Source organism: Melozone crissalis, unplaced genomic scaffold (assembly GCF_028551555.1).
Source record: "Melozone crissalis strain CALT ecotype California unplaced genomic scaffold, PUWL_Pcris_2 ptg000035l_1, whole genome shotgun sequence".
In the NCBI taxonomy this organism is placed as follows: domain Eukaryota; kingdom Metazoa; phylum Chordata; class Aves; order Passeriformes; family Passerellidae; genus Melozone; species Melozone crissalis.
In genome coordinates, this window is record NW_026535813.1 from 9,958,454 (window position 1) to 9,980,751 (window position 22,298).

Here is a 22,298-nt window from a genome sequence, read left to right on the forward strand (position 1 = left end):
TCATATAAAATATATAAAATAATAAATCAGTCTTCTGAAACATGGAGTCAAGATTCTCGTCTCTTCCCTTGTCCTGGGACCCCTGTGAACATCACCATAGTCCTCCTCAAGAAACAAGCATCTTTTTGGCCCTTACTCAGTAGGTAAAAGAGGGGTGGAGACAGAGGCATAAGACAAATCCCAAACCCAGTTCCTTTTACAGTAGGAATCCCTTAGGCTCATCTCAAAACATAAGTGCTTGGTTTTAAGGAAACCTTAAAGAAAATCCAACTAAAGCTAGAGACGGTGCTTAACTTGTTTATAAGAAAAGGCTAGCTTCTAGAAAGATGCAAATCATTAACAAGAAAAAACAAAACACATTCTTCTGTATATTGACTTGTGCAGCTTTTTCCCTGCTAAAATATTTTAAAAACACAAACCATAGACACAGTGTAGAAGTGTATAGAAAAAAAACCTGCACCAATTTTGTTTTAACTTTGCAGTTTTGTTTGACCCTTTTTACTAGGTTGCTAATTCCTTTATTTATGTTCAGCCATTCCTAAGGAAATACCAATTCTACATGTATGTTTGTTTACTGAGACAACTGCCATACTCCTTTACCCTAGTAAAAATCAGGTTTTGGGTGTTTTCTAGGGATTTATTACAGCTCTGCTAAGTAGGTAATCTCTTAGCTCCTTGCCCTTTCCTATGACATTTTAAGTGTAGCTCCTTATGACAGGAATTACCCCACATGGTTCAAAAATATAAGGAAAAAAAAAGTTCAAGACACAACCCCCCCCAGAGTGAAATAATCCACTTAATCTGGATCAATCACACTGAGATTTACAAAGTTCTCGAACGTCTTGCTTTTGCTTTTATTTAGGAAGCGAAAATAAAACTTGTAACCTATAAATACAAATGCCAAGGTATTACATGAAAAATCCAGGAGTACATTATTATTTTTTAATTTCTCACAAATATTTCCTATGGAACTCAAGAAACAGGGAAATCAAAGAAATTGAGTCTGTATACAATGAAAATCAAGTTAGATACTGCCAATTTGTCAATTCATAAAAGTTTTATCTGACAAAAATGAGCTCTGAAAAGTACCAGTCATTAATTTCATCAACTGCTATTTTTAACTATATTTGCATTAAGCAATCTGTGTAGAACCAGGTGTATTTAACCCACTTAACTTAGTGGCATCCCAGTTTTAAAATATTTTTTGTCACCTATATATAGATAAATATACAAGGCAGAGGGCCAAAAATATGAAAAAAGGTCAAATTTCACACAATGTAAGCATTAATATTTTTTTACTTTTTTCCCCCAAATAGCAAAGCCAAGCCAGTTTTCACACTGTTTCTTTAATTTGCCAAAAACATGTAACTCCATCTATATTAAAGAAGCAGAAGAGTAAGCTTAACAGCAACTTTAATTTACGCATTTTCTTGGGGGCGGGGGAAGGGTGTATTCATTTTAGATATTACCTTACATATATTAAAAAACGTCCACCAATAATAGGTTCACTAAATTTATTTAAAAATTGTAAAATACATCTTAAAAAAGAACATTACATTCTGCACACTGCCCTCAAAGGATGCCAGGGACATGTGAACAACCAGTCCTTTCCCCCCTTCAAAAAAAAAAATTTAAAAAATTACAGTGTACATAAAGCAGGGTGTTCACAATTGCTACAGGAAAAATAAAACCACATTACAATTTACTACCATTGAACAAAAATAAAATCCACTCTGCTGCTGTTTCAAAATTTCAGTGTTAGTCTTGTGCAACCTTTTCCTACCCCAAATATTTGTAATGAACTAAAACATTACATCTGGCGAAAAGCAGATTCCACTACACCTCAAATGCAGAACACCTATGAAGCAGAGGAATGTTGGCTATTTAAACAGAAGCAGATATTAAAAAAAAAAAAAAAAAAAAGGTGCAGGACTCCTTCAGTTCTTCACTAGTCTTAGAAAAACTTTCCAGAATACTGCTTCACACTATAAAAAAGAAAAAATAATCTTGCATTAGAATCCTTCAACATCTGCATACTGCTTCACACTATAAAAGAAAAAGAAAAAAGCATGTATTAGAATGATTGACCATACACTTACATCAATATTTACAATGGCATTCTTAAACTATAAATTTCCAATACTATTTAAAGTAAATAATTTTGAAAGGGTAATGACTAATAATTATAGGCATTTAATTATTTAAAAGTACATTTAAATATTAGCAATCTAAAGCCAAACATTCAAGTAAACATTAAATAATCCTATGACAGCCAACATGTTATTAAAGCAAAACTAGGTAAACTATGTCCAAAATTATTAATATTCAGAAGAAGAGAAAGTAATGCCAGCAAGGTGTGAAATGCTGCATAACAGCACCAATTGATTTCAACTTGTCCTGTAGAGGCATGGCCTGTGCCATATGGCAGACTGTGATTTGTTGTCGGTTATCTAAAAACAACAAAATCACTAGTCTTCCACACAGAACTAGACCAACATCCACTGAAATCTTCTATATTTTCTACAGGTTCTATATAATTAATTACAAGTAATTTTTTTGCAGCAATTTTCACCAGAGAAATGAAAGGACTGTTTGGCCAAGGTGTCTTCCATCAAGATTAGTTTTGAGGGAATTTTCATTTTCGTTAGAACAGAGAAAAGAGAATCAAGGCAGACCTACCACTAGAGAAGTTAGGTTCAATAGTTACTTAAATCCTGTCTTCTAAAAACTATATTACAGAGAAGAGCTTTAGAATGTAGTAGTAGGAAAGTCAGTTTAAAAATTATAGTAAGGACAGCATTAAGCTTCAACTTGCCTGTTCTGCAGTAAATATTGAGCATTTTGTATCTGGTCCTGCGTTCCTGTAATAGTTATTATTCGATCTTCTGAGCCTTCTAGTGGTTCATCGATTTTGATTGAAGCTCCTGACTCATGACGTATTTGTTTGATTCTCTGGCCTCCCTTCCCAATAATAGAACCTGCCAACTAGGGAAGAAAATAAAGCATTCATTTCTTGATATAACTTTCTCTGCACAGTACTGTTCAAGTAGCTTCCATCCATTTAGTTTTATGAGTTTCAATGGAAGCTTACTCTTTTACAGCCTCAAAGCAGTCGCTGTAATGTATATTAGCAAACACAGGTGGGATAAAGTTGGAAGAACCAAGTGTTTGTAAAACCAAGTCATATAGACCATCTCTATTATTGAATATTAACAATTAAAAATAGTTCAGTGCAATCTCTAAAGTCAAGACAAAACAAACATCCTTGAGAATAAACTTCCAATTATTTAGAAACACTTGCTTTATATTAAAAGTACTTATCAAGCATACCAAATACTTCTGATTTACTTACATAGCCTAAGAAAAGACTGTGACTTTTAATTTATTTATTTAAACACAATTGTAAAGCAAGTCAGCTTTACTTACATCTTTGGGAATTGTTACTTGTGTTGTGATGATGGGTCCACCAAGATCTCCATATGAACCACGGCCCCCTGTGTAAGAATAGTCTGATTTAAACACATGCATCAAGCCTCTTACTGACTAAATGAAGTGCATGTCAAAGTTCTCTATAAAAACTTACCATATCCAGAGCCACCCTCAAACTATAAGAAAAAGAGAAAGAAATACCTTAATTAGTGAAACCAGCAGTGATTCATTAACATGTTTTCATCTCAAGTATTATACTGTTAACTTTGAGCCTATTTTATGCAAAAATCCTAACCCACAACCTTAATCTAAGTGTCATTAAAGACAAAGTGGGGAAGAGGGCAGACCGGGAACAAGAGGGCAGGGAGGAATCTCACAAGAACCTTTTAGCTAGCTCTGTTAAAATCTGTAAGAATAAGTCATTAAGATCCAGCCATACCAATTTACCAAGCAACCTTATCAATTCAGTTGGTAAACAGCTCTTCATATTGATCTATTCCTGACCCTTGAACTAAACTAGTATTCAAATCCAAAGATCAGAGTTCAGCCTTATTATTACTACCTATACAGCTCAGGAGAAATTAAAGTTTCAGTTTGAGACAAGACATTTACCCGGTAACTGTCAACCCTCCTACTCCATCTTGAGGAAAAATCAATTCAACTCTAATAACTTTATAACTTGTCTCTCTCCATTTAGACTATGCTACAATCCTTTGCATCTTAGAAGGGACAATCATGACACTTATTACTACTGTTCTGCTAAAACTATCATATAACAAATCCAAATCACTGTACTGCAGCACTCCTGACTGTTTTTATTTTTAGGACTGGTACTTGATATCAAGTGCTTAATTTGATCTAATGCCTTTTGTATGCACACACATTCATTTTAATCTTCCTGTAGAAGCAGAAACAGATGTGCACACTTCTCTAGAACTCAACTGATAACACTGAAATACAGGAATCTGTGAACTACTTGTTTGCAGAAGTTATAATGCAATATTTTTTTCCAAAACAATAACCAAACACCTGTCAGCTTTTTAGAGCCACATCAAAATGGAAGCTATTCAGAAAAAGTTATCTGTTTCTAAGCAACCTGTGTTGTGCAATCACATTGCTTAGCAATACTGACCATAATACAATATAAAAAGAGCTTGTAGTGGAGTGCAAAATACAAAACAATGAAGGACACTGCGTAGAACTTAATTCAGAGACTGATCAGAGCTGCATATTCCACATATACTCTTCTACCTATTTCTGCTGATATTTTGCCCAGGGAATCTCTTTTTTGGGCTAACTTGTAATGAACAATCATTTTCTTCATCCTTTCTGCTGCTTCCCCTCCCCAGACTACAAGACAGCAAATTAATTTGACAGCAGATGAGTAATTCTAACTGCAATGTTTATGTAAGATAGGAACTAACATTTAATATTTGGTGGCACTTTGACATCTACACAGCATAAACACTTGCTGATACCCTTTGAACTTTCCTCCCTAAACCCTCTAAGAGTAAGAAGTTTGATAAACACAAATCAAATGGAATATTTCAAATATATGGATAGATAATGCACAAGTTTATCCAGAACTATAAGTAAAGAATTACTTTTAGCATTCCTCATTTGAAACAGGGGAAAGCACAACATGATGAAGTTAAAATAAAACATAGTCCTAAATAGATGCATCTACAGGGTGCTGACAAAGCAAGAGTTACAGCAAAAGTTACAACAGAAACTGTAAAATAGGGTACAAAAGAGACAGTACTAGAGAAAAGCTCTTGGCTGTGCTGCTGCATGCTTCCATTGAGGAACATTAACTGCCTGTATAGGATTCACTGTTTATGAAATAAACTGCTAATAACTTGAGTTACAATGACAGCTTTAGAGACTTTTCAAAGGTGCAAGCTGCCACTAATTACATTCAATCTCAAAAAATTCCAGTTATCACTTAAACAATTCAAATTATTTTCCTCAAAAATAAACTATTAAACTAGTCAAATAAAAGCATGAGCACACTCACCAACTCTGGTGGCTGCATGTCATCACAGGCATCTACATGACACTGCATCATCTTCCAGGGACAATGTAATAGAAGAAAAAGAGGAAATGAATCCAAATTAAGTCCATGTTTTGGAGACTTACAGATAACTTGGCAAACACACACAGAGCAATATAAAGAAACATTTTTCTGCACTACTTAAAACTACTACAAAGGCTCAAAAGTAAATAACAGACCAGTTACACAATTTACTCCCTTTTACTTTCACTGCTAGGGAACTGTTACTGGTCACACTTCCTTTTTCCCTTGTTTCTGTGGCATAAACACATTTTCCTCTTACACAAAGGATTCAGACAGTTAAGGGCCAAGCAAAGCTTGAACAGTTGGTTACTTGGTTTTTTTACCTCTAAGTACTGGAACTGCACTATATAGTAAAAGATGTTACTCTCAGATACCAAAACCTTCTACTTCTCTTATACATAAAAAAAAAACAGGAAAGGCATTTGATAAAACAAGTAACTGTCATTGATATATCTGTGTCACCAACAGGTCAAGCAGGAAGGAGACAGCTTCTCATATGTTATTATTTTCCATATACCTCATACAGCCAACAGCTAAACTAATAATCTACTACTGTCTAATTATATTGGAAATCCAATTACTTTTTTTTTAAAGTGTGATATATAGCATATCTTTTCTTTAGTCTTCCTTAACAAATGTTGGGAAAAAAAATTCAACAAAATTATAGAAATACAATTTGTAGTATCCACTTCAAATTACTATTATGGCAAAGGCCTTTGCTGAGTTAAAACATGCAACATAACATGGATGACACACCAAAAAAAGGATGACATCACTGATGAATTATTCTTTAAGGAACTAAGGGACACCTCCAAATCAACTGCCCTTGACATTTTGAGGGACTTCATCTTGCTGGATGTTAACTGGAACACCACACAGCTGGTACAACCAGGGCCAGAAGATTCCTAAAAACACCTGGATGACATCATGGTACAGATACTAGGGAAGCCAACTAAGAAAGGGGCCTTCCTTGAGTTGTTGCTCGTTAACAGAGAGGAGCCCAAGAGTGAAGTGGCGATTGGTGGCCATCTTGGCCACAGTGACTACAAAACAATAAAGTTTAAAATCTCTGGTGAGAGGAAAAAAAGTGCCAGCAAAACTTCAACCCTGGACATGAGGAGAGGAGACTTCAAGCTGCTCAGGGAACAAGTAAGGCCCCCGGGAAAATGCTTTGGAAGGTGCTGGGGTCCATTAGTGCTGATCACTTTTTAAGCACCACCTCCTAAGGGCACAGGCAATTCCCAAATGTCAGAAGTCAAGCAGGCAAGTCAGAAGGCCAGCTTGGCGGAGCAAGGATCTTTTTCTGGAGCTAAGGCAAAAGAGGAAGGTGTATGCCCAGTGGAAGCAAGGTCAGGAGATATGGGAAGAATACAGAGATGCTGCTTGCCCCACTAGAGAGAAAATCTGGGCAGCCAAAGCTCAACTGGAATTGAAGTTGCCGGAACTGTGGGGGACAATAAAGTTTTAAAAAATATATCAGTAGCAAAAAAGGAGACCATAAATAACATTGGCCTGTTACAGGATGAAGATGGCCAGCTCACAGAGACAAGGCAAACGTCTCTAACGCATTCTTTGCCTCTGTCTTCAACTCGGATGACAAACCAAGGAGGTCCCAGTGCTCTGAGCTGGAGGACCATGACTGCAAGAACGATCAACTCCCAGTTAACCCTGTAGTTCAGCAGGATCTGCTGCTCCAGGTGCATCCCTATAAATCTATGCTGCCTGATAGGATTCATCCAAGAGTACCCAAAGAGCTGGCTGATGTCATTGTGAGACCTCCCCTCAATGATTTTTGAACAATCTCGGGAATCTGGAGAGGTCTCAGCTGACAATGGTTGTCCAAATTTTCAAGGGCAAGAAGGATGACTATGGTAACTACAGGCCTGTCGGTCTCACTTCAGTACCTGGTAAACTTATGGAGGATTATTCTGGGAGTTACTGAAAAACACGTGATAGATAATGACTATGTTGCAGTCATTGGTCACAGCTAGCACAGCTTCATGAGGTGAAGGTCCTGCTTGACAAACTTGATTTCTTTTTTGACAAGGTAACCCACCCACTTGATCAAGGGAAGCCGGTTGATGTGATCATTTTAGATTTCAGTAAAGCTTTCAATACTGTCTCTCTCAGGATCCTTCTAGACAAAATGTCCAGCTGGATAACGACATCATGCAATGGGTGGACAACTGGCTCATAGGTCAGGCACAAAGGGTTATAGTGAATGGAGTGACATCAGACTACTGACCTGTCACTAGTGGGGTTCTGCAGGGCTCCATTTTAGGGCCAGCTCTCTTTAACATCTTCATAAATGACTTGGATACAAGATTTGAAGGTATACTAAGTAATTTTGCCAACAACACTAAAGTGGGAAGAGCTATTGACTCCTTTAAAGGCAGGGAGGCCCTGCAGAGAGACCTCAACAAATGAGAGGCCATCACCAACCATATCAAGTACAACAAGGGAAAGTGCTGCATTCTGAACCTGGGATGGGACAACCCTGGATGTACAGACTGGGGAAAAAGATGTTGGAAAGTGACACCACATAAAGGGACCTGGGGGTCCTGCTTGATGGCAAGTTTAACATGAGGCAGCAGTGCCCTAGCAGCCAGGAGGGCCAATTGTGGCCCAGCATCACCAGCCAGTCAAGGGAAGTGATTCTCTTGCTCTGCTCTGCACTGGGGTGGCTTCACCTTGAGCCCTGTGTGCAGTTTTGGGTGCCAAACTAGAAGAAAGATATTAAGCTATTAGAGAGCATCCAAAGGCAGTCCATGAAGATGGTTAAGGGTCTTGAGGGGAAGCCATATGAGGAACAGCTGAGGTCATCGGAGAAGGGAAGACTGAGGTGATACCTCATTGCAGTCTACATCTTCCTCAAAAGGGGAAGTGGAGGGGCAGCACTGATCTCTTTTTGGGTGACCAGTGACAGGACCCAAGAAGACAGCACGAAGCTGTGTCAGGGGAGGATACCAGGAAAAGTTCTTCACCCAGAGGGTGGTTGGGCACTAGAAGCCAGGGCACTGGTCACAACCCCAAGGCTGCCAGAGCTCAAGAAGCATTTTGACAATGCTCTCAGGCACAGGGTGGGATTGTTGGGGTCTCCTGTACAGAGCCAGGAGTTGGACTCAATGATCATTGTGAGTCCCTTCTAACTCAGGATATTCTGTGATTCTATGAAAACATAAGTGCTCCTTTAAAAATGGTTCCTAAAATATTAGGCGCATACAATTTTCTTCTCTACAGACTCATTTGTGCTAGTTACTACTGGTAACCAACGCAAATTAAATCAAAACCAAATACAACACTGGCTGGATTAGACAAAATTATTAGTATTAATAAGAATTTATTGCCTTTAGCATGCAATTGAAAAATACGCATGCAATACTAACTGATGGGAAATTCCTTGGCCAAGAAGAGTGAAAATTGAAATTTTGGTAATTTTAGTATTTATGTAGATGTGTCAAACATATTTTCTTCACTTTCTCTTCTTTGACATGCTCCTTAACATCAAGTCTCTTAAAAAATAAAGTATGTTTAATATTTTTTTAGGGTATGTACCTTTATTGAAGTCCTAATACAGACACATGTATATACACAGACACACATATATATATAATGATTTAGCAGTAGAAATCATTTGAATGAGAAAAACCAGATGAGGTGTCTGAACATATACTACAACAGACACTGATTTAGCTCTTGTTCAACTCCAATTTAAAAATACTTTGAAAGTATTAGGCATAGGCCATTATAACAAAAAAAAAAAAGGGGAAGTGGAAGATTAAACAGCTTTATATGTACTTCTCCACCTTATTTTTTCCCTGGTATGTTTTTGTGCATTTGTCTATCTAAAGCACCCATGGGGATGGGGGTGTTAAAAAAAAATAGCAGAAATGCATTTGTGTTTTCTCAGCTATCAAAATAGCTGTCATGGCCCATAGGCATTTAGTACTTACAACCTAAAATATATACCACTGTAAATAAGAGAAACAATGCATGTATGTTTTCCAGTAAAATGCTTCAGAATAAATGATATATATATATACACACACACAATTATTTTTTCCTCCCATCTTCAACTTTACAAGACTGTCAGTCTTGTTACATCTCAAAAAAGTCAAGTTTCACCATCCAGTCTTGGTTCACCATCTTACAAGTCTGAACTTTCTCATTTTTAGAGAAGAGATCTGGCAGAAAATGAGGATTTCTGCAGATTCAACATCTCCAAGATGTTGGTCTGAAAAGACTATTCTTGCCTTTTAATGTATTTATGTAAAATGGCAGTCCTGCTCTCTGAAATTAGCCTTTCCCATGCATTACTTCACAAATCACAAGGATGTTAGTTTACTCTAAAGGTTTCACTACAGAATGGTTTCTATGTGAAATGTATAGTAGCCCAAGACCTTATATTTCTGGTATGACACTTTCAGTTTTAGCCTCACAATCCATGGAAAGATTTTTCATGTGCTTATACAATTAAGGATACTGGGACTATGGCTAGCCAAAAGTAGAAATTAAGATCTGTGTCAGAAAGCAGTCCTCATTGTAGGCTGTCTATGAAACTCATGCATAAAGCAGCCAAAGCCACGAGCAGCTCCACTGTGAAGAGGAAGAAATAGAATTGCTTTTCAGAACGTGGAAAACAAGCAAGCAGAGATGACTCCTATTTATTTGTAGAAACTCGTGTCAAGAAAGCCAAGGTCAACCTGATCAAAGTCAGACTAGAGTTCAAATAGATTTCTCTATTCTAAATGGAATGGAACAGAACTAGAACACACTATTGCCCCAAGCTGAAGACTGTTCTCAACCACATACCCAAGGAAGGGCAGATTGCTATGTTTATATGCCCTGACATTGGTTTTACCAGATGCTAATAAGAAAACACAAAACCCAAGCTTTGAAAACATGAAAATACAAAGAAGTGCTCTTAGAGGTCTAGTTCATAACTCCTAGCTTCTTAAGATTCTGAGTAGCATAAACAACTTGCTGGTTTTAATGTTGTGGGTTTGTTTACTTCTTTTTTGGGAGGGTGGGGGTGGTTTGTTTGGTTTTAGTAATTTTAAATGCAAGTCTTTAATTTTAGTATTTCTGCTAGGCTTCCAGTGCCTCAATTGTGACATTGCTTCAATATGTTCTTCCAGTATGTGTTACTGGAAGTAATTGCCTCTTCCTCCCAGGAGGCACCAATGTGTAAATCTCATTTAGGTAGCCCATTTCATAGTTCCTCTACTTTCTCTTCCATTTATTTAAAATAATCTCATCTAACCTGTCATCTTAAAGAATGTGCCAAACAGTCAGAAGAGGTTAAAAAAAAAAAAAAAAAAAAAAGAGAGATGTCATATTTCAGAGTACAACATGGAAAAATATCTTTACGCATTTTTTAATTCTCCTCACCACCCAACATGGTTGAAACGTATCTAATTTCATTTAAAATTCATCTTATCAGTGGTCCTGGCTCCAAAACATTTGAAATCATAGTAGATTTTTTTCAGATATAAATTGGCATAAAGAACTGAATTGAAAAAGCAATTATCTGCCAAACCAACTAGATCCCTTTAAAGATATTATTCATGCTCTCTTAAATTTTGTAAACATTTGTTGGAAAACATTGTTCTGACATGCTTTCCTAATCTGAACAGCCTACCAATTTCTATTTCTGTCATCCTGATTTACAAGAAACAGTCTACAAGAAGGTCTGTGTAATTAAAACCTGAAGGGACTGTGCTCTACCAACTTTCTATTCCATTATTGATGGTAGGCAGGGAAAAACAACCAACCAAACAAACAAAATCCCACAAACTAAAACCACACAGCAGATCACATCCCAAATACTCCTTACACCTCCAACAGTTGTATTCTTGGGGAGACCATTTGTATAGCCAAAAGATTGTGGAGATATCAAAGTTTATCAGAGGCACACATGTTCCACACTTAAATGTATGTATTCAAGAAGTTTCCTCAAAGTGCTAACTGTATTTACTAAGCAAAATAAATTTTAGCCTCCTACCATTCCATCGTAACGGTCTCCAGGTCTACCTCTTCGGTCATAAGACATAAGATCTCTAAAATGAGAAAAAGCAGCAGCATATGACTCATGTTATGAACTAGTTTATATATTCTAATTCAAGTTTTAACAATTTACACACAATTATGAATTTCTAAATGCTTTAGCCTAGTTCTGAATGACATAAAGTTACAGAACTACTAGTCCTGATAATAGTGTAGAAATAATTAAATTCAAATGCTTTCAAAATTTTCTGGTGCAATACACACTCAATTCTGAATAACTACTAGCAACATGGAGTGTGAAACAAGTCCTGGAAACATGAACACAATTCAGTAAATGTTACTCAACTTGTACAATGCATTTATGCAACAGCTTACCCGCCACGAGGAGGTGGTGGAGGAGGAAGAGGAAGATTACGAGCTCTGCTGCCACCTCTGCCACCACGGCCTGGTGGAGGCGGTGGAGGTCCTCTGCGAGGGCTCATATCATCATAATCTCTTCTTGATGGAGGCATAGGTCGTCCCCCACGACCAGGAGGCATTCGATCAAAGCCTCCTCTTCCACGCATGGGAAAGCCCACTGGCCGTCCCCTTCTATCATCAAACATCATTGTGAAGCCACCATAGTCATATGTTTCATCATAGAAATTTGGATCATAAGGCTGGGCTCGTCCTTTAATTGGAGACTAAGACACACAAAAACAAAAATAACACCCCTCCCACCAGTTAGCACTGATGCAACTATATTTCATTAATATAATAAATATATAAATATGAATTTATACATGCTGAATATGTTCTTTATTTCACAATACTCATAAGCAAGGCAGGGGGAGTGATAGACTTCCTGAGAGCTTATCTATGATAAAGAAATTGCTGTTATCGATGGGTGGCACATACATTTCTCTCACTTCCTCCCCTAAATAAAATTTTCTTATTTTATGGATATGTAAAGCATGACTAAGTCCCTTGGTACCAAAAATGTCTTCCCCAATAAGGTACACTCCAATTCTAGCAAGCAGGAACAATTTCAAAGGGTGCTAACAGTCCAATGCTTATTTTGTTACTGGAGAATAGGCAATGAATTAAAAATAGAAATGGAAATATATAATTTTCCAGCCAAATCATCCTGACTTTCATAAATACCAATGAAAGAATAAGTTTAAGACACATTACCTCAGAGATAAGATCCAAGATAATCTTGATACATTCCACAACTCTATCAGGTTTTCCACCAATAAGCACCACTCTATCAGTGGAATGAGGACAACATTCTTGAAATAGCTTAATGGTGGTTTGAGTATTCTGTTGAATAGAAGAAAAGCAACCCCCAAAATTTTCAAATAGAAGTATTTTAACAATTTTATGAACTTATTGAAAACAAAATGGGTAAGACACACACTAAAACATTTGAAAAGAAACAGTCAAACAAATCATTCAACTTCCAGTCACTTTAAGTGAATGCTTGGCTTCCAAGTTCTTACAACAAATTTAATCTTAAAATATTATATTTTTAATACCCACGCAATGGCACCAGCTGGTATGAAATGCTAGTGAAAAATTTAGATTTTTGAAGTCTTTTAATTATGGTTCATCTACACGGTTATTTAATCAAATACAAGCAAAAGGACCACATATTCATTATAACCTTACAGGTTATATAAGCCTTCATATCTCATATAAACATGCTTTGGATGCAAGACAGCAATGTTGCAAGGATCATGTCTATTCATCTTGCCTTTCCCTCATTCCACACAAATAGTAAGTTATGCCTAAACAGACCTGGAATTGCCTTTGATGCAATGTGAGGAAAGGACAGAAACGAACAATCTAGACTGATAGAGACCACTAGCTTTTTAAGACAAAACCTCATTCCTTCATAAAGGAAAAAATGGCCTTTGAGGAAGTGAAAGTTAAAATACCCAAAAACTCCACAAACAAAACCCTAAGAAAACTCCACCATACTTTTTTATAACAATATTCAAACATCAATTAAATTATCATTAAATAGCTTATGGAGATCTATTCACACTAAATAGCTTTCCTTGTCTAACACCATCGATATAACCTATTTAGCAGTTCCTGATAAATGGCATTTTAATTTTAAAAAGTATCCTTTATTTATAAAGATTACTGCTAATACACTTAAAAGCTTTATAAGTAGTTCTGGGCTCTATCACCAATCGCTACTTCATGTATGAAATATGTTCTTAAGGATCTCATAGATCATAGATGAAGCTTACACTCACAGCATATGAACACAAAAAACGAATTTGTTTATAGAATAAAAGCAGAATCTGAAAAGAATAGGAAACTGTACCTCTCTGAGTTCTTTGATTTTAGCACCCTTGACACCAATAATTCCTCCTGCTAGACTTTGGTGAATTAGAAGTCTTAATTCACAGTCAAAGTCACTACCTTTGTAGTGCTGGTACTGTAAGATGCATACAAGAATAAAATATTAGTCAGGGGAAAAATAATTGAAAAATACAAATACTAATTTTGATTTTCTTTTTCAAGATTTTTCTCCAAACAGCATGGTATGACTTAATTTACTGCTGAACTGTAATACTTTATTTACTATTAGAAAAAAAACCAACACATTTTTAAGTAATTTGTCTCAACACAAGGTGATGTCAAATTAGCTTTCTTTCTTTATTTTATTATTATTGCTGTTGTACAGAATTTTAATATATCCAACAGCACAACACACTTGATTACCATGTAAAGGCAGAATGGAAATTACAGTAGAGCTACTTTAAATCAGGAACTAGTCAGGAAACAGGTGGTTTGAAGGGAAGGAGGCTATTCCAAATATTATTCTTTTAAGAAATTTTCTCTGTCCCCTATTAAAAAAATGCCAACACATACATTGAGAGCTATAGGTCTTCTTTCAAAAAAAGCTAGGTTTTACTTTCTATTTTAATATATTAAAAATAGGACACAATCATCTAGAATTATCTTGTTTTAAAATCTAAATTCATACCTCTGAAAAAGAAACAAACCTAAGAGACATACCTCTTCCAAAGTAGGGATAATCTTCTTCAAGATTTCTCCAATTGTCTCTGTATCTGCACTTATACTCAAGATACTGTTAAGAGGCCATAGTGTCAGAAAACATAGAGAAGGTGGAAAGTAGCAGAAATAAGCTTATTATTCATAATCATACACAAAATTCTAACAAGACTGACTACACAGAAGACCTTACAATTAATATTCTCCATTTAAAGTAAACCTGTTCACTGGATTTACAACACATGCATCTTTGTTTATGTCCAATACATATGCATGATGAATATAAGAATTTAAGGCTAGGCAGGCCTTGCAGAGAGAGCAAAAGAACTCACTAGAGCTTTTGGAAGGGCTCAGACAGATTAACCAGGCAAGAAATTGACGCAAAACTAAAGTATGAGTGAATATTCATTTCCCCTGCCACCACTAATTTAGTATACGCTTAACATTACATTGGTAAAACTAGCACACCTTTTTATAGAAAAGGTGAGGATATGTAAGTAGTCAACATTATATCTGGAGTAAGGTCGACATACCAGTTAAAAATTAGATTACTAATGGGCTCTGCAAAAAATGCAACATAAATACAAGGGGGAAAACCCCAAAACAAAACAAAAACCAACCCCACAAACAAACAAAAATATAACACAAATGAGAAGTGAAGAAAAGTGAACTAGATTTAGTATTTCAGCAGAAATAATTATGAATGGACAATGCTGGGGGGAGAAAGGTGGGCCACAAAGACCAGAGCAAGAGACTCCTGAAACAATTTGATTTATAATCCAGTAAATATACAACACTTGAAGCTGTGCTCTTTCAATTGAAATAAAATTAGTGGATTGTTTGGGTGGCCAACTCACGTAAAAATTCAGTGACAAAAAGACTTAATGGGGAAAATAAGACAGCAAACTTTAAAAAAAACAATACACGGTCTATAAGGGGATACTATTTATATCAAAGGCAGGTAATAAAATACATTTCTCTCTTTCTAATCAGGCAGTGAGGCATAAACTGTTGGGACATACCGCTCAGGGCCACTGCTGTCTGGGACTGAAACACTTGCATTGTACTGCATTGGTCATTGGCGTTCGTGGATGTTGGCATTGGGCATGGGCATTCAATCAGTAGTTGTCAAGTATGGTACCCGTTTGGCAACAAGCACATTTTTGGGCATAGCCAACCAGGGTTTTCACATGGGCGTTCAGGGGCGGATGGGCCAACGTCATGGTGGGCAACGCAGGGGCAAGTCGATCCAGTACATGGGTAACGGAGATATATGGCCAAAAAAACAAGGAGAGGGAAAAGGGGGAAAAGCAATAAATTTTAATTTAATACAAACTATACTTATTACTTTCAGTTAATGAAGCAAGCGTAAGTTGCTTTGAAGACTAACACAATAATGGATTGCTACATCAAATGTGACTTAACAGTATGGATCTTCACAAGTTACGTTATCTGACTAAACTACACTTTAACAATGATGTTTCAGTAGCAGGCTGGCTCATGAAGGTAGACACAAAAACTGTTGAGATGCATATTACTGAAACCTTGAGCAAGTTGGGAAAGTTAGTATTCCAGACCAGTTAAATTATCTGGAGTAAAGGGATGTGTTCATTTACTTAAACAAACAAACAAAACCACTAGCTGCCAAAGTTTGTTGGCATGATTCCTGACCATTTCAGCTTAATCCTCAATTCTAGTTGCAATAGTTTGTGAACTTAGATGGAACTGATTCTGTGATGATATATTAGCAAATATTGTGTTGAACACAGTCTTGCTTGAAAAAAACTGTAGCTGATCCTAAGTACAGGAGTGTAAACAAAAGGAATTTAAGAAGCATTGCCAAGTTTTATAAATACATAACATTTACACTGGATGTGTGTCTAATCACAAGAGTCAACCCACATAAAATACGAATAGCTAAGTAAGTTATGACCATTTAAAAATTCTTCCAAGTAAAATAAAATACTTCTTTACTGTTCTATACCTGTACCTAAATCATGCAACCCTAACATCAATGGTTTTGTGCTTTATGTCCACACTGTTAAAGCAAAAACAGATGGACCATTATGTTTTGGGATTTTTTTTTTAAAGGAAGTTCAAATATTCTTTTATTGCTGGCTTAAGCCAGCCACCAGAGATAGTTTTCAATAGCACTATAATGGATTCACATAAATGGGAAATGGTATAGTTACAGGTTTTAAGTTTTACCAATATTTCTAATAAGAGATGTTAACTCATGTAATTGTGTAATTTAGAGGAACCCTGTTTGAAAGCAAAGAGGTTTAACATAAACCTCTCCTCCCACATGACTTGAGCTGGGCTTCAATTAAAACACAAATTGAAAAACTAAAGTTATCTTCTCCAACAATCATTACAAGTGGCTTATTAGATTATTGTTGTCTAGGTTTGAATTTCTCAATTTCTAGAAATGTATGCAATCAAGTTTTCAATGCAGTACCCTGGAAGAATTGGTGTTAAATTAATTCAAACTCATGTATACTCACATCTGTACGAAGTGCCTTAATATTTTTGCCACCTTTTCCAATCACTGCTCCAGCATTCTGGAAAACAGTTTTCAGAATTTACATTAGGCTAAAAACAGCACAGACTGTTTTTTTGAACCAAAGACTAAGAACAACGTATCTATTTCTGCATTACCTTGTGGGGTGCATTTAAGGGTGGGGTGAGGCTTGTTTCCTTTTGAAAGGTTCAAATTAAATCAAAACAAACTGATGTGATTTTATCATGAGGAAAAAAAAGGTAAAAAAAAGATCAATGCAGAGATAAAAATACTCAGTAATATTTTTTCAATTTTAAATTTAAGTTTCTAGGCAATTCTGCCTATATTCTCATAGAATCATAGGTGGACAAGCAGATTAATAAAAAACTGGTTGGATGATTGGTAATAGTTAATGGATCTTATTGCACCTAGAGGCTGGTAAGAAGTGGGGTACCACGGAGGTCTGTCCTGGGATCTGTCATGTTTAAACACAGAATGATTTGGGTTGGAAGGGACCTTAAAGATGGATGATCTAGTTCCAACCCCCTCCCCCCCCATGGACAGGGATGCCACTCGCTAGATCAGGTTGCTCAGGGTGCAACCATCTCATAGTTAGAATATGACTGAAAAAAAAAGCTTACAGGTTTCCATGCATGTTATGTAAGTCAACAGCTTTGCTAGTTTATTTGATCACTTTTTTAATGTTTGCAAATTTCACTTTCTCACTCCAAACATTTGAGCAAATGCTACTTTTGACTGAAGCCTACGTAAAACTGATCACTCAGGTAGGTACAGTCTGAAGAATGTAAAACCAATATACACAATTGCTAATCTCTAGTTGCTAAAATCAAGAGGAATAAACTCAAGATATTCAAGAGGGGAAATTGTAAAACTAATTTTTTACCAGGCTATTTCAAGACCTACATGCAAAATTATTACTTTTACTATGCAGTTCATACATGATGCTAACAGTGCTAAAAATATTTTGCAGCACTCGACTATTCATTAGAAATGCCATGTAGAGTTAAGGTAACATTCCCCTACCCTAAGACAAAAGACTGAATTACTTCAGACAGCACAAACATCTGCATCAACTGGAAATACTAAAGGAGATTCATAAATAGCAGTTTTACTATTTATACTAGTCAATGAAGCAATTGCAAGCCATGAAACATTACTCTTATATTTCCTACTGTTGATACTGATAGATTTATTAAATCTGGAGAAATTACTAAAATTTTGAGGAAGTTCTCATCTTGCCTCATATTTAATTTACAATTAAAAGCTGATCATTTTCTAAACTGCTTGCTTTCTAAAGACTAATACATAGTCATTCCCTTGGAAACAATTATGTTCTATTCAAGCATGAGAAGCGGCTTATCATTTCTATGTCTTTATTTTTTCAATAAGTACATTTTTTTAAAATCAAAGAAGTCCCATAGATTGTTAGACTCACCCTTGAAAAAAATTATTGAAGATCGCAATACACTTCTACTGTCATTCATGCACACAAGTATTTCTAAATAAATTTTAAATAAAGCACAAGTTCTTTCTAAACATACACTGTCACCACTGTCTTAAGCAATGGTATAAGCAGGAACATAGCAATACTAAGAGCATACTTTGCTTTGAAGCAAAATGCGCAATTCAACCATTTCATCTGTATTCCGAGACCTTTTGAAGGCCTGTTCTTCTTCCATATCTTCTGCAGGACGTTTGCCTGTAGACAGGTCCATAGGGGGAAAACACAAATGTATATTTAACTTTCTAAGTCATGATAAAACTGTATATCAAGTTGTGCACTGAATTCCTAGTGAAGCATTCCCTCCCATTAGCCCAATGCTAACTTCTGACATCTACCCTGAGCACCTATAGGACAGAAACAGGTTTTTACTTCATCAGTCTACATATCAATTAATAAGTGAAGACTTATTCAAATCTATAAACTACAGCTGAAATGCAAATTTTTCAAACTTTGTGAAAAAATAACACTGTTTGCAACAGTGCTGCATCACCTACTTAGTATTTCTTTTACAACTGGGAAAACCTTAAAGCACAAAAGATTAAAAGTAGCTTGTGCAATACTGAAATACTGGTGAAACAGTAGGAAAGCAGTATTTAAAGTCACTTTAAAAAAATGGCCTGAATCAATACTAATGCTCTAACTCTTCTTCACTAATTATGTCCAAAAGGTTTTTCATTTAGCTAATATTTAGAGATATTTCATATATATATACATTCCCTCAAACTAACAACTGCTATAAATTAAATACAGTAACAGATATGCCTAACAGTATCTTTACGTGATCACGTTGTCCATACAAATACTGAGCATTTAGCTATCAAATATTTTCAAATCTTTCCTTATAACTTTTAGTTACTTATACCATGACTAAAATACTCCCAAAGAAAAATTACGTATTCATGATACAAAATTTACATAAAACCACATGGGACATTTAAAAATTAAAAGATTAAATGAAGCATTTGATACAGTTAAAGCATTTCAAAACAGTTAGAAACATCAAGACTCAAAAAGTTTCCTTCCTCCCAAAATAAAATAGCCCTATAAAAAAATTTACCATTTGTCTCTGTGTTGGTAAAGGTTTCCTCCTGTTGTTCAGTCTCCATTACCTTTTATTCTTAGGAGTGAAGATAAAATCTGTTGCAGAATAAAAAAGAGCTAGTACATTATTTTGTGGGGGAAAAGGTTAATTGTACATCATACTAATGGGAAAAGCAAGAAGAAATGCCTGCTTTTAGAGTTTACCAGGTTTATATATACTTGCAGAGCAAACCCAAGTGTTCTGGGCAGGATCAAAACCCTACTGCTTCAGAAGCCTATGAAAACAGCATAGATCAGGCTCTGTTCACTTACAGGTCTGAATCTTGCTACAACTGAAAATGAAGTTTGAACTGAGATTTTGCGGCAAAGGTTTTCTTTATAAATGAAAAAACAACAAGACCAAACACATCACTAAGAGGAGAAACAATAATCAAGTACAAAGGTTTATAGACACACAATTGCACTCTGAATTATTTCAACCTTGCTCATTTTCAAGCATTTGCTAGTTTTAAGCAATCACATTTATTGACAATGACTTTCAAATATTTAAAGTGAATAATTATCTGGGTCCTACTTTTAGGATGTTATATACCATATCTTGAATTTCCTTTTTAGGAGATGCTATGTTTCAATATGCTAATTGTTTAGTTCTAAATTTAGACTCAACAATTTAGATCAAAAGTTATAAAATTAATGTTGGCGATTAGACGTTTTCTATCCACTTACTAGCATGCCTTCCATCAATATAACAGATGAACAAAACATTACACACAAGCCACACTTGAAAAATTCTGTTAAAAATAGCACACTATCATGTATAACCTCTGCATACATGTATGAAGAATCTCAAAAGCAGACAAACTTTTTTGACTTTGTGAAACAGGTACCTCTTACAAGATCTGTTTTTGCTAAATCCACGACTTAAGGATACTTGTAAAACAAATTAGAAGTCAGGCAGAATAATTTTGCACCTTATTAAAAAATTAATTTGTACAGATACAGCCAAACAAAGAACGTTATTTTCCTTCCTTTGAATTTTATTGGTCAACTTTCACAGCCTGAACAAATGGTTAATATACATATCTACAAAGAAAAAGTGAGGTATGTTTAATTTTTTAAAGCATCCTTTTTATTGTCCGTTAATTTGTAAGTTACCCTATTTTTGCAGGCTAACAGCAAGCACTGCCGGTAGGTATGCACTCTTTTACAGTCGCTGCTGAGACACCACCTCCCCAGCACATGCTAGTATTTCCAGGCCCCTAATTTGAGCTTCTAGAAAAAGCACCGCCTAAAGAATAGCCAAGTGTCGAAACAGACGCCGTTAGAACGCAGGGATGGGGGCAGGAAGATAAATTTCACCAGGTTCAAATGGTTAACCCTTCCAGACCCCATTCTATTTACGACCCTCCCAAAAATTTTAGACCTGCCGGGGGAAGAAATGTAATATACTGTTCAGGACAAGATGCTCTCGACTAGTTGCTGTGCTCTTTTGTGCAGATCGAGTTTGCAGGATTAAATTCGCTAACGCAAAATTTTTAAAAACATCTAAAGAACAAAGCAGTCACGGACATGAGTAGAGGGTTGGGAGATGCCGGTGTGTCTCTCCCCCGCTCCCTCCGGGACTAAGGGCCCTTCCCGCCCGAAAGCCTCCCTTTCCACAGCCCACGCGCCAATCTGCTCAGGCTAATGTTCACCTTTACCCCTCGCACAGCTTTTAAAACCAGCCAGCCGCCGAGCGCTCGAAATCCCAGCTCGCGCCCTAGGTGGGAGGGGGAAAGGCGCCGTTACATAACCCCACAGCCCGAGACCCACCTCCGCGGTGGCAGGGACCAGCAGAAATGGCGGCCACTGTGATAGCGCCTACCCACTGCTAGGCGGAGCCGTGAGCCGAAAAACGACCACCACGCGGTCACAAGATTTCCCCCACTCCAACCAGAGAGACACAAAGGAGGCACTCAGAAGCCCTCACCCCAGCTCAAGCAGAGCCGACAGAGCGCAACAGCCCTGCCACGAGAACTCTGGCATGGCCCCTAAAAGCAGGCTCTGCTGCAGAACGCTCCCCAATCGTTTTGACACGGCTGCTTCCGCACAGGCCGCAGCAGAGTGCCCTCATCTTCCTCTCTACCCACCATAATTACCAAAAACTCACCCCATCCACAGCTACCCTAGGCAGGTGCCAGAAAAGGGCGGCGACCGCCCCCCTCCCCCCCCCCCCCAGCCTTAGTACGCACCCGCTAGTGCGACCAGCCTCCACCACATCGCCACTCCGGGAACGGCACCAGTTAGGCCGCCGTGCTCGCACTAAGGCCACCGAAGCGCGACGGGTGAGACACAAATCATCCTTTACACCCTTCCCTTAGGGTAGAGGGAGACCCTTGGGTCCGCAGGTTACACAAAACCACTCCACATTAGCTAAGGAGTCATACTCCCGGCCCCCTCCTTCTCCACGCAGCAGTTCCTAGACCTACTCAATTCCGCCGCCCAGCGCAGTCTCTGCAAGAGTCCAAGAAAATCCTGGGGCCCGGCGGCGACAGGCCGCCCGTGTTTTTGTGTCACACAACAGGGTTGGGAGGGGTTCGATCAACAGCTTAGTTTCCTTCAAGCCGGCTTAACCCATTCCCCCCTACCCCACCCCCAGTGCAAGCAACACCCCCTCTGAACCGCGCTTACCTGCACGCACCCCGTACAGGAGAGAAAGGCGAACAACT

The 22,298-nt window shown here is 37.2% G+C and overlaps 1 protein-coding gene across 1 annotated transcript; it reads right to left on the reverse strand.

Annotated features, from left to right (window-relative positions):
* Positions 1-1,933: 1,933 nt before the first annotated feature.
* LOC128941406 (heterogeneous nuclear ribonucleoprotein K-like) lies at positions 1,934-19,655 on the reverse strand. The gene is made up of 13 exons (XM_054283155.1): positions 19,599-19,655; positions 18,647-18,745; positions 17,029-17,085; positions 15,547-15,590; positions 14,528-14,600; positions 13,830-13,943; positions 12,686-12,814; positions 11,888-12,195; positions 11,511-11,565; positions 3,584-3,605; positions 3,427-3,509; positions 2,816-2,985; positions 1,934-2,046 (listed from the first exon to the last, which is right to left on the reverse strand). Exons 1-13 carry the CDS (start codon positions 19,653-19,655, stop codon positions 2,013-2,015), a joined length of 1,245 nt encoding a protein of 414 aa, XP_054139130.1. The 3' UTR covers positions 1,934-2,012.
* Positions 19,656-22,298: the final 2,643 nt, after the last annotated feature.

Excerpts from the sequence above, each read along its gene's own strand:
- LOC128941406 (XM_054283155.1), bottom strand. The coding sequence starts at position 19,655 with ATGGAGACTGAACAACAGGAGGAAACCTTTACCAACACAGAGACAAAT. Across the intron at positions 18,746-19,598 it reads CAGAGACAAATGGTAAATTT|GGCAAACGTCCTGCAGAAGA; the intron begins TTTTATAGGGCT and ends GACCTGTCTACA. Across the intron at positions 12,815-13,829 it reads AAATCAAAGAACTCAGAGAG|AATACTCAAACCACCATTAA; the intron begins GTACAGTTTCCT and ends TCTATTCAACAG.